This window comes from Callorhinchus milii, unplaced genomic scaffold (genome assembly GCF_018977255.1).
Source record: "Callorhinchus milii isolate IMCB2004 unplaced genomic scaffold, IMCB_Cmil_1.0 Scaffold3, whole genome shotgun sequence".
Taxonomy (NCBI): domain Eukaryota; kingdom Metazoa; phylum Chordata; class Chondrichthyes; order Chimaeriformes; family Callorhinchidae; genus Callorhinchus; species Callorhinchus milii.
Window position 1 is genome coordinate 7,092,944 of NW_024704744.1, and position 12,977 is coordinate 7,105,920.

The window sequence follows — 12,977 nt, forward strand, 5'->3', positions numbered from 1 at the left end:
CTCCCAAGGAGGATAGTCACTAGTTGGAAGTGGCTGTGAGGTGAGGTGGCTGAAGCAAACCAAATAGAGTCAGGTAATTGATTGTAGATCTAACCGCACTTGGCCTTGGGCAGAAGGCAGCCTGGCTTTGGTGCTTCGCAAGATCTCAAGAGAGGTTCCACCATTGTCTGATCTCTTTTAGCTGTTCAAGATCAATTGGACAAAATGATCTTCTATTGGGATGACATCAAGACTCGGGCGGAGGAGAGGGAGGCGAAGCTGCTGGATGTGATGGACATGGCTGAAAAGTTCTGGTGTGATCACTCGGCCCTTATAGTCACCATCAAGGACTCCCAGGACCTGATCCGAGAGCTGGAGGAGCCAGGGATTGACCCCTCTGTCGTCAAGGAGCAACAAGAGTCTTTGGAGGTCAGGAGCCCGTGTCACCTTGTTCAGCCTCATCAGTCCAACCCTTATCAGTCCATACCCTTGCACTACATGGAGTCATACAGCAGGGAAATGGTCCATTTGGCTGGTCCCATCCAGTCCCTGCCAGTATTTATATTCCACACTCCTCCCATTCCCCTCTCCTATTCCCCCTCTCTTCCCTTTTTTCTCATATACTGATCCAGTTTCCAGCAGAGAGTTCCATGATCTCGCTACCCTCTGCGGGGCAGAGTTTGAGACGTCTGATCCTTTTTAAAGTCGGCATCACCTTGACCCTACACCAAGCTGTTCTCTCTCCTGACCCCTACCAAGGCCTCCCTTTCCGCCATCTTTAATTATAAGCTGTGCTACTCCCCACCCCACCGGCTCCGCCATTTCTGACGTGCTCCTCAACATAATAGAATTATTTTAAAAGGGTAAGGAAATTGCCTTTATTTGGGCGGTTTCCTGATCTGCAGTGTAGAAACAACACTTTCCGGCCCCTAAGTAGCTTTAAATCATCACAGACTTTACTGGTGGAGGAAATGAGGGATGTTCATGGGTGGAAAATGTTTTGCCCCACAGCCTCGAAATGCTCAAATACTTTCTGAATTTCAGGCGGTATCCAACAATTCAAAAAGGTTGGGTGGGGGGTAGGGGGTACTGTAAATAAGTGTATTTTAGTTGTGCCACCTAGTGGAAATGCTAGACTTGTATTTCCCCCACTCATAGTACCATTTGATTGGAGCACTCGCCTCACAAAGGAGAGAACATGGGTTGGATTCCCAAGCAGGACGAAATCTTAGGCAACCTTCCTTACTCCACACGCCTCTGTTTACCTTGCATTAAGTTGGAATCCAATTGTTAGTCAATTGATGGATTGTGTTCTGGAGTAATAATCCCTTCCAAAAAAAAATACTTTGGTCACTCAATCCACGACTGTTTGTGGGGCACTGCTGTGCACAATTGGCTGCCACCTTTCACCCACAAAATATACAGTCAATTTGCTTTACAGTATATCCTGTGAAGTACTTTGAGACGTCTCAATGATGTGATAAGGTGGTATAGCAATTGCAAGGATTTTTATTAATATAATCTATACCTGAATATCAACATGGTGCTAGAACTTGTGAATATTTTAAAACAGCCCTTTTAGCTATGCCATAAATCTACAGTTCGGTGACCCAGCACGGAAACGTTTCACTTTGAAAGTGGACGTGTGTAAGCAGTTCCCACTATACACAGTACAATAATTCTTTGACAGGTTTCACCAGACTGGAAATAATGCTGAGGAGAGGGAGAAATGAATAAACCTCTCTCATTGTTCCGTAAATCTTCGTACCTTGTAAATTCTGCGCGATTAAAAAGCAATTGGAAGCAATTTCAGAGCGAGAAGCAATTTCAGAGCCACAACCAATGCAGCCGGAAGGAATACAAGCATTTTAATTGAGGGTGAAGCATTTTCACATGAGCCAAGTGGTTCAAGGAAGTTGGGCTTCGGGTGCCCAGCCAGCTGTGTGAGGAGCTTTCGGACATTCTCTCCAACCACCACCAGCATCCCCGCCCCGAAGTGAAAGGCAGTGTATGAATGTAAATTGTATGAATGTAAATTGTACGAATGTACAATACAACAGTACAATTTACATTGATGTCCCAAAGCAGTTTACTCTGCGAGCTGTGTACCCGAGCCGTGCGTGGCGGACTGAAGAAAGGTCAGGTGGGGTGGGGAAAGATGCCTGAAAGCGCAGTCAAAGAGGTATGCCTTGCCTTGCAAGGGGGCTTTGAAAGTGAGGAGGGTGGGGAGTGGCGAGTCAAAGGATTCTGGGATGGAGTTCCAGAGAGCAGGTGAAAGCTTGCCCAGCAATGGTGGTGGATGGGGCGGGAGGTGGGGATTAAAGCAGACCAGTGCCAATGGTATTGCATTGCATTTTGCATGAGTAATTTGAATGTGCGAAGGACCAGCGTTCACAATGTACGGTTGTTCCGGTTTTATAGACTTTAAGTGTCATTTTCTTGTCCAGGCCATCAAGGAAGAAGTGGACGGACTTCAAGAGGAGCTGGAAATCGTGCAGAACCTGGGAGCTGAGCTCACCGTTGCTTGTGGGGAACCCGACAAGCCTATAGTGAGGAAGAACATTGATGAGGTGCGATTTTCCGCCCCCCTCCCCAGATAATCCTGTACACTGGGATGCTGGCTGTTGTACAAAGCTCTGCTTCATTTTCCCATTCAAAGGTGTAGCTTTCAGTTACTGCTGTGTTGCATTAAACGTGAAACACAGGAGGCCATTCAGAGAATCTAGGCCAATGCTCCCTGTATTACTAAACCAGCCTTTCTTTTGTTAATCCCATTTTCCAACTTTTTCCCCTCACCCTCTGGAATTCCATCCCGGAATCCCTCCACCTCGTCCCCTCCCTTTACTCCTTCAAGGGCCGCCTTCAAAGACTTTCCTCTTTGATTGTGCTTTTGGCCACCTTCCCATCTCCCGTACCCTCCACCTCTCTTGCTTCCAACCCCCAGCTCAGTGCGAACCCTATCTCCAGCGCCTTGGGACATCCTCCTGACGTGAAAGGCAATATATAAATGTAATTTTTTTTTATTGCCTTGTGCTTATTTGGTTCTTCTTTATTCACATTCATCAAGTCTCAATACCTGCTTGTGGCAATGAATTCCAAATGCTACTAGCCTTCTAAGTGAAGACATTCCTTACCATTTCTACCCTACTTTTAGCAAATGATTTTAGTCTGTATTGTTGTGTTGGTGTGTTGTGGGCAGCTTCACCTTCCACATCATCATACAGTAAGGCACTCACTGCAGAGTAAACGCAACAACAGAGTGAATGTATGATACGAATCCTGACTTATGGACAAAGGAATAGGTGTCTGTGATGTGATTAACTATTTAGAGTTTTCAGCCAGGGACAACACAGGGCTTGATGGGTGCATAACAAGTGTTTTCAAGGTTATTAACTCACGCTCCTATTTACAGCTCAGCGCTACCTGGGATAACCTGAACAAGGCGTGGAAGGATCGTATTGATAGGCTCAATGAAGCAATGCTGGATGCAGTTCAGTTCCAAGATGCACTCCAGGTATAACATTGTGTTGCACTCCAGGGTTAATGTTGTCTATAGCTTGCTGCCTGATATCTGCTATTCAAGTTCAGTGAAGCATACAGTACATGAAATTTTGCCGGATAAGCTGCAGAAAGGAAGTTTCTTTTCTTTCCTCCTCTGCTGAAAGGCTTGATCTTCAGCCTTCCTCTGTCAGATGTTTAGCAGATAGCGGAGGGGAGACAGAATGTCAGAAATGATCCTACTGATTTCCTCAATCCACATCCATCAGAAGCCAGTTTCTATTTACGGACTGTAGAAAATCGCCGTCTAAAGCTGAATTGAATTTTCCATAGCTTTGTGCCAACTTACATTTCAAAACAAAATGGTATAAACAGATTTACATTAGATGGCATTTCGGGTCTTATGCTTTTCAATAATTGTATGGCACAAACTGACTAAATATTGGAGCTAACTGAGTTTTTGATCTCTAAGCTGACATTACAGACTGTAGACATTACAATGTCTGTATTGTTGGAGGTGCTGTCCATTAGATGAGATGTTAAACTGAGATCTTGTCTGCCTATTTAGGTGGATGTTAATGTTCCCATGGCACTATTCGAAAAGAGAAGGTGTCATGGCCAACGATCCCTCCAGATAAAATCAGTCATCCAATATGTGGCTGCTGTATTGGACTATAAAATCATAGTCGCTATATTTTACAGTAAAAATCCTGTGAAGCACTTTGACATGTTCTCTTGACACGAAAGGGGCGACATTAAATGCAAGGATTATCATTTGTTATTTTTAATTGCAAAACGTGTTAACATTCTCTTTATCTCAGGCCATGTTTGACTGGATCGACATTGCGGAAACAAAATTGAACAAAATGTCTCCAGTCGGCACGGATCTGGAGACTGTGAAGCTGCAAATTCATGAGCTAAAGGTAAATAAAGATCTTCCCAACTCTTCTCTCCATAAGATACAGATCATTCAGAACTCTGCAGCTCATGTCTTCTCCTGCACAGGCTCAATGAACCCATCACCCCCACCCTCGCCCAGCTCCACTGGCTCCACATCTCCCAGAGGATAGAGTTCAAAATCATCGACCTTGCCTTCAAAGCCCTCCATGACCTTGCTTGTCCCTACTTCTGTTAACTCCATATCAACTTGTCCGCTCCCTCCCCTCGGTGATCTCTGCCTGCTTCATGTCACCCGCACTGACTGCCCCACTAGTCCCCCACGAGAGGTCGGGCCTCAGTCTCTCTGCCCCCATCCTTTGGAACTCCATCCCGCAACCCCTTTGCCTCACACCCTCCCCTGCATCCTTCAAGGCCCATCTCAAAGTTACTGATTCTAGTTTCCGTACTTCTGGTGTTTGTCAGCACTTTAAGACAGAGGCGTACCAGCAGCAGATAGAGATGGAACGCTTGAATCACCAGGGAGAGCTGCTGCTGAAGAAAGTGACTGAGGAGGAAGACAAGTGCGTGGTGCAGGAACCTCTCCACGAGCTGAAGCATTTCTGGGAAAATCTGGATGAGAAAATTGTTAACAGACAGGTAACGAGGGAGGGAGTTGGTGACTATGGGATTACTCAATGATTTAAATCAGAGTTACATTACAGGAACTCTGCTCTGACGCAAACTACTTTCATGTGAAATACACCAAATACTTTCAATTGACTGCAGCATTTCGCCCACAAAATATACAGTCAGTCCACTTAACAGTATTATCTGTGAAGTGTTATGAGATGTCTCGACGGGATAAGGTGCTATTATCAAATGCAAGGATTGTTAATATTATTTTGGCGGAGTTCCTGTGCTTTGGTGCGATAAGCTACCAGTTATTGGAAGGAATTCCCCCCTCGGTTTTCTTTATTTTGGAAATCCAGTTTGAAATCACTGCAGATTGGACCCCAGTGCCAAGGCTGGGATTGTCGAAGCAACATAGAAACCTTGTGGGGAGGGTGCCTCAAGAGAATCCTTGCTGCACTGCTACTTTAGGTACAATGCACCTTTGCCACATTGCATGCTTTTCCAGTGATATCTATGCAGTTTTAGCTGGTTAGACTCCAGCAGTTCCCCCACTGCACACTCCGGGATCTCCAAGTCTTGGCTCTTGCCAACCTGCACCTAATATCTTCCGGAATTAGGTAAGCAGGAAGTGTGCAGTCCATTTCAACAATTTATCTGCGGAATTTCCATGTGTAGGTGGGATGCATGGAATTCTGTTTGGTCTGGATACGCTTAAGGATTGTAACGGGTTCCTGCATATGTCACAACACCAGGCTGACCCCCAAAAGAGCATGCTTTGAAATACATCCTTGTGACAACACATGCTGTTAGGTGCAATGTGTTGTTACTGCACTTGTGCAATTTTAGATAACAATGTATTCTTGATGAACTTTGCGATTTTAAGTACAGAACCTCCTTTCTGCAATGCACACTTTGAAGTAAAACGCATCCTTGTGTCGAACAAATGCTTTTAGATGCAGTGCAGTCTTGTGTACTGAATGCTTTCAAGCACAATATATTCTTGACATACTACAGGAGTTTTAAGTACAATCAGTTCTTGAGGAATTTTGTGCTTTGAAGTACGTTCAATTCACAGGTGATTTAACAGGTGAGCAGTTTTGGAATTATTCCTGGCTGTGTTACATTTAAGGAGAGGAGGCTCTGTGATATTCTTGGTTGCGTTTGAACCAGCTGAATTGTTTAATTGCAATTCACTCCAGCGTGATGGTAATTTGCAGATGCTTCTGTAATTGCAGCATAAACTGGAGGGTGCCCTGTTGGCTCTGGGACAGTTCCAGCACGCCCTGGATGAGCTGTTGGCATGGCTGACACACACGGAGGAGCTATTAAACGAACAGAAAGCTGTTGGGGGAGATCCTAAAGCTATTGAAATCGGAATCGCCAAACATCATGTATGTATTACTATTAGGCTTTGAACTTTCACTGTTTAAACCTGTGTTTGAAGTCCTTCTGTTAGAGAGAACTGATTTGCTAGAGTGATATGTTGGATACCATGTTATGTGTATAATCTGCCTCTAAATTACATCACTGACATAATGTCATACCTTTTCATATATATTAAGGAAAAAGTTTTCCAGCAACCAATGTTGCTTATTCAAACATTGCAATCGAGAATCTAAACCTTGAATTTTGTCACCAAATTAATTTTTGTAAGACAATATCCTATTGAATAACCACAGGATCATACCAATCAGCTCCGTTGCTTGAGCATTGGACTTGAGACCAGAAAATGCTGGGTTTACCTTTCAAATTTGATTAGGGTTGATATGTTAAAATCCTCCTGGGAAAGAAAGAATCCCTGGGGGGGGCGGTGTATGTGGGGGGGAAGGTTGGACAGAAAGGTAAGAGGTGTTTTCCCGAGGTTGAACTGGCTCTATGCACATCTCCAGTAATCCATCGTTGATAATTGACCAGCCTGACAGGTCCTATCAAATGAGTCTTAGAGTTCCACATTCCCCTGCCCAACTCGCAATTGGCGGTAGGGCCTTCAGCCTTTCTCCCCCCACTCTTTGGAACTACATCCCACAGTCCCTTCACCCACGCCCTCCCTTGCCTCCTTCAAGGCATGTCTCAAGACCTTCTTCACCACGCCCTTGGTTACCCTTCTACCCCCACCTTCCCTGCCCTCCACCCCTCCTGATCACAACCCCCAGCTCAGGTGCACATCCTTGACTATCCAGCGCTTTGAGACTTCCCCCAACATCAAAGGCGCTGTACAAATGCAATTTGTTGTTGTAGTGCATCTGTGATCAATTTACAGGACCACCGATCAGGTTTCAGCGAGCTTTTTCTGACCGAGTGTCTTTGTGTGCCAGGTGTTGAAAAACGATGTGCTCGCCCACACGTCCACAGTGGAGGCTGTGAACAAAGCTGGAAATGATCTGATCGAATCAAATGCTGGGGAGGAAGCCAGCAGCCTGCGGAGCAAGCTGGACAGCCTGAACCAGCGCTGGAAGAGTGTACTGGAACAAACCGTCCAGCGGCAGCAGCAGCTTCGCAAAGCTCTTATCGAGGTGGGAAGGCCATGCCTTGCACTGTGTAGCACAGTTCACATTAGCATACCTTCATTTGGAAATGCTCCACTGTTATTGGAGCATTGTCTGCGTTTCGACCACAAAATACACAGTCCTGTAGTGTAATGGTTAGAGTATTCGCCTCGCAAGCAAGAGGACCTGGGTTCAATTCCCGGGCGGGGCAAAATGTTAGGCAAGTTTCCTTACTCCGCACACCTTTGTTTACCTAGCAGTAAATAAGAACCTGGTTGTTAGTCGATTGATGGATTGCTTCCCGAAGGTAATAATTCCAGTCCCCTTCCAAAAAATACGACTGTTTGTGGGACACTGCTGTAAGAAATTGGCTGTTACGTTTCACCCACAAAATACTCAGTCAATCCACTTTAGAGTGATTAGAGATTTAGAGTGTAAAGTGGATTGACTGTGTATTTTGTGAACCACTTTGAGACACTTCAACAACGTGATAAGATGCTATATCAAATGCAAGGATTATTATTAGGGTGGCAGTAGTAAAACGTGCACACTTAGTTCAGCGGTACAAAAGGCTGAACATTTGGCTGTCCTGACTTGATGTTGATGGGTAACACAAGGTCAAAATTCATATCAGTTAATATTTGCGGAGAGGTGGGAAGAGAAAAATCTGTTCTACCCCAACCAATTGACACAAACTGATCAGATATCTCACTGCCTGAGATAGTTTCAACTTGTCTTGTGTTCCTGAACTATTGAAGATGCACGGAAGATGTGTATTTCGAATTTCCTTTCCAAGTTTCGAGGAAGCAATTTACTCCATCTTTCCATGGCACGTCACCTCCACTGAAACACGCCTCCATGGTTCCGTCACATGACTCCAATTTAACAGTTTGGAAAAACCTGTTTAAAGATGGAAAGTTGATTGGACTTGTTCTGCTCACCAGAGTATCTAATGCACTTTCTTTCTCGTATCTAATCTGCAGGCGCAAGGTTTCCACAATGAGATTGAAGATATGCAGCATTGGCTGACAGAAACAGAACGCCATCTCACAGCATCCAAGCCTGTTGGGGGTTTGCCAGAAACAGCCCGAGAGCAGGTTAATGCCCATGTGGTACGTATTATTTAGGAACAAAGACTTTGGAATAGAGATGATTTAGTTACAGAGCTCCACAAAGTCCATTAAAGTTTCAGTCAGAGAAGTAATAAAGAAAAGAAGCAAATGGGATTGTGAGGGAAATGTTAGTTTGGATCATTGTGGTCTACTTCTGGATGTGTCTCCTTATCATTTTGGGGGTATCTGAACTAATGTTCTGACTTGTAACAAATGTTAATGCCTAGAGTAATTGTACTCGTTTGACCTGGTGTTAACTGTGCAGCTGGGACTATAAAATTGCTCAAGATGCTTATCTCATTCACCAGGTAAAAGTGATTTAATTATAATCCCCACCTGATATAATGAATCTGGTGATTATATGTATACAAATCCATATCCACTCAACGTGATCTACTTATATAATCATGTAGGAGTTATGTGCCGCATTTAAAACCAAAGAAGAAATCTACACCAACCTGATAGACAAGGGACGTCTCTCCTGTGAAGAGATTGCTGACAGCAGTGTGGAGCAGGACATGAACCATTTGAAGGAACGATGGGAATCGGTCGAAGCTAAACTCAATGAACGAAAGGTACAAAGTCCGTGGGCTGGAAAAACGCTGTGTTTTTTTTTAATCAATGGGAAGTATTAACTTAAAAAAGTTCATGGTTTTCACATTTTGTCACTTTTTTTGGTGGATCACGATTGTTTGTTGAAGTGGAATTCCATCTTTGGAGCGTGTCCTAAAAATTTGGTGTCATTCATGGGACAAATACAAGGTTTCGTAATAGATTTGTAAATCCCTTCATTAGGTATCAATTATTTTTTCCCACTCCAGTGTTGTGCATAATACGTTTGTAGAAAATAAGTTTTTTCTACAACATTGATTTGAATTTGAATCCTATTATATCTGAAGAGATAGGACTTTGTCTGTTTGGTATAAGAGCCCTACCTTGGATACTCCCAAATCAGTTCCTAGTGAATGAGCATGGGGAGGGGATTGAAAAGAAAAGGGTTGAAGAGGAGGGTGTGAAGAGAGAGTGAGACTTACAGAACTGTGAAACTGCAAATGTAATATTAATGTGAAAGGATCAAACTAATTTGACAACAATGTTCCAGTCGAGTGAAGACCATTACTGCATATGTGGCCAGTCCTGAAGTACATAAAACCACTCATACGCTGACCTGCCTCACTTGATTTCTTTGCTAAATAGTTATTCAAAGCTTTACTGTATTCATTGATATGTGTCTGTTTGGCTGCCCTGTGTTCAATATATTCTGGGTGAAGTGGTTAAATCTGTTCATCTCTCTTCTGAACATAAGTCCATTCCCCCCTACGTACTCGATTGTAGATGTAGATGGAGATACTTTTCTGAGGTTGGGGTGTGAAACATTGGTCTACAATAGAGGGTTTACGCTGCATATTAACTGTGTTTTCAGCCACGGTGCCCCAAAACTCTGGAACACTCTTTCTCTATCCCTCCACCTTGCCCCTTCCTTCCCCATCTTCAGGTTGTGCCTGAAGACTTTCCTATTCGACTGTGCTTACGGTCATTCCCCCTGCCCCTGGCTTGGCGTTGTGCTCTGCCACTGTCAAGCACTCTGGGACGCTGCCCTGCATGATGGGCGCTATATAAATGCAAGTTGTTATTGCTATGGTCTGATTCTGACAACGAGTGCCCAAAATAGGAAGCCATCTAACCCTAAGGTTAGTAAACTTGGTTGAACTTTGAAGACAACAAAGGAGCCAGCTGATCAGCTTCTCATTACGTGCAGGTCAAACTGGAAGAGGCCCTCAATCTGGCCATGGAGTTCCACAATTCCCTTCAGGACTTCATCAACTGGCTGACGCAAGCGGAGCAAACTTTGACGTTAGCCTCCCCACCGAGTCTCATTATGGACACAGTTCTGTTCCAGGTTGACGAGCACAAGGTATTTCTATATTTTTTTCAGAAAAGGAATTGTCATTCGTAAACTCTTGGAGTTGCAAAGAGTGATACAACATGGAATTAGGCGATTCGGCCCAACCAGTCCATGCTAGTATTTATGCTCCACACAAACCCCCAACATTCCCCATCACTTATTCTATTCGCTTCTCCCTCAATTATACATCAAGTTTTCTCTTAATTACAATGATGTTTTTTGCTTCAAGCACAGTTTCCAGCAGTGAGCTCCACAGTCTCACCACCCTCGTGTGTGAAGAAGTTCCTCCTAAACTCGTTTAGATCTGCTATTGGCTATCTTATATTTATATCCTCTAGTTTTGAACACAAAAATAAGTGGAAACAGCTTATCAGCATTCACCTTATCCAGTCTACGCTGATGTTTTTCCAAACTTGAGCTATCTAATCTCACTTCCTGCTCGCTATTTATAGGATACAATATCCTATTTATAGGATACAGTTCAAGATCCTGGGCCTCACCATCACAGCACTCTCCGACTTCCTAATCCCCTACCATCCTGCTCGCTCCCTACGCTCAGCGGCCTCCGGCCTGCTTCATGTCCCCTGCCTCACTCGCCCCACTATTGGCAGGTGGGCCTTCCGCCACTCTGCCCCCACCCTCTGGAACTCCATGCTGCAGTCCCTCTGCCTCGCCCCCTCCCTTCAAGACCCACCTCTTCGACCATGCTTTCGATTTCCCTGCTTCCCCCCCTTGCCCTCAGCCCTCCCCGACTCCCAGCTCGGCTCCGTACCTCTGTCTGTCCAGCACCTTGGGATGTCCTCCCAACGTGAAAGTCGCTTTACAAATGTAATTTTGTTGTTCTTGTTATACTGACAATATTCCTTAATTTTTCAAGCTTCTATTTAACTTCCCTTTAAAATAATTCATGGTCTCGCCTCAAAAACAGCTATGGCACAAAAATCCATATTTCTGCCATCCTCTGTATGAAGAGATGCTTTACATACCTCCCCTTCAATTACTTTTGGGATTATTTTAAGTCACTTTTTGAGGAATGAGGCACTGAAGAATCACATGGAGATTGCTAGAATGTTTTGATATTTGAAGGTGTTTGCCAATGAGGTCAATTCACACCGTGAGCAAATCATTGAATTGGACAAGACTGGAACCCACCTGAAGTACTTCAGTCAGAAGCAGGATGTGGTGCTCATTAAGAACCTGCTGATCAGTGTCCAGAACCGATGGGAGAAGGTGGTGCAGAGATCTGTCGATCGAGGAAGAGCGTTGGATGATGCAAGGAAACGTGCTAAACAGGTAAAGGTGCTGGTTTCTGGTTAGAGTAGTATTGAGCCTTTCGTGTGTCTGTGTGTGGGGGTGGGAGGGGGCGCTTGTGGTTGATGCAGTATGTGATATTTTCACATGGCATTTAGCAAATCAATTAACCAAAAGCAATTGCTAGTTATCACTGGCATCTGGGAGGAATTTCTCCTCACAAAATGTAAGAATTGATTCAACCCTCTGTGGTAGTCTAGGCAGTCACATTCTTGAGCCAGGCGGGTCCATGGTACTCCAGGGCACTACTTATGATCAACCTGCCAGCATGGCTTGGAAATCTAGGCCAGTCACTGGGAACAAGGATTGTCTTTGGTTAACTTACCAAGCCAAAACCCCAATTAGCAAATAGTCCAAGGTGGACAATCACCGGAAAGCTTGCCAGACTGTGCTTTCAATGGCAAACCATGTGGTTTTAGTTGGTTGGACTCCCAGCAGTATCCCAGAGCACACTATGGGGTCCCAAAACCTTGGCTCTCACCAACCTGCACCTAATGTTCTCTGGGATAGGTCAACAGCAGGGATATTCCAAACACACTGAAATTTCCAAGCATTGGTGGCATATATGCAGACCTTTGTGTGGTTTGGATATTCTTAAGTATGCTGGTGGGTTTCTGCATGTGTCAAATACCTGGCTGACCAAAACAAAGTGCTGTCCTTCAGATAACGCATTAAACCAAGGTCCCGTTTGCCTTTTTGGATGAACATTAAAAATGAAAATGTTATAAAATTGAAAGCTGTTGTTGAGTGTTTGGTAATTATGTCATTTGTAACAGTTCCAAGAAGCCTGGAAGAAATTGATGGAATGGTTGGAAGATTCAGAGAGGAACCTGGATTCGGACCTTGAAATTGCCAATGATCCAGACAAAGTAAAGATGCAGCTTTCACATCACAAGGTAATTAATTGGTTTAAACATCCATTATAGGTCAGGTTGCGACCTTCTGCTTCAAGCAAAGTTGAACAGCGGCAGCTCAGGGAATGGGGCCACAGCTGGAGAATTCAATGAAAAGCATGACAGCTGTAATCTCCAGTTCATAAGATACCGAAATAAATGAAACAAAATGTTTTCTTCGCTTAAAAAAAACACATTTACTTTTAATTTTGGAAAGCCTGCTTTTTTTAAAAAAAAACTACCACTTATGTCAGAACACAAGGAAAATTGGGGATGGGAA

At 44.2% G+C, this 12,977-nt stretch overlaps 1 protein-coding gene across 1 annotated transcript in view; it reads left to right on the forward strand.

Annotated features, from left to right (window-relative positions):
* LOC103179015 (dystonin) overlaps positions 1–12,977 on the forward strand; it is a 323,265-nt gene that overhangs the window by 280,776 nt on the left and 29,512 nt on the right. Inside the window, exons 67-78 of the mRNA XM_042333693.1 lie at positions 182–408; positions 2,427–2,549; positions 3,392–3,493; positions 4,299–4,400; positions 4,840–5,013; positions 6,225–6,380; positions 7,305–7,502; positions 8,459–8,587; positions 9,001–9,162; positions 10,347–10,502; positions 11,580–11,786; positions 12,581–12,700. Of these exons, the coding sequence (XP_042189627.1) occupies positions 182–408; positions 2,427–2,549; positions 3,392–3,493; positions 4,299–4,400; positions 4,840–5,013; positions 6,225–6,380; positions 7,305–7,502; positions 8,459–8,587; positions 9,001–9,162; positions 10,347–10,502; positions 11,580–11,786; positions 12,581–12,700 (1,856 nt within the window). The remainder of the gene's footprint in view (positions 1–181; positions 409–2,426; positions 2,550–3,391; positions 3,494–4,298; positions 4,401–4,839; positions 5,014–6,224; positions 6,381–7,304; positions 7,503–8,458; positions 8,588–9,000; positions 9,163–10,346; positions 10,503–11,579; positions 11,787–12,580; positions 12,701–12,977) is intronic.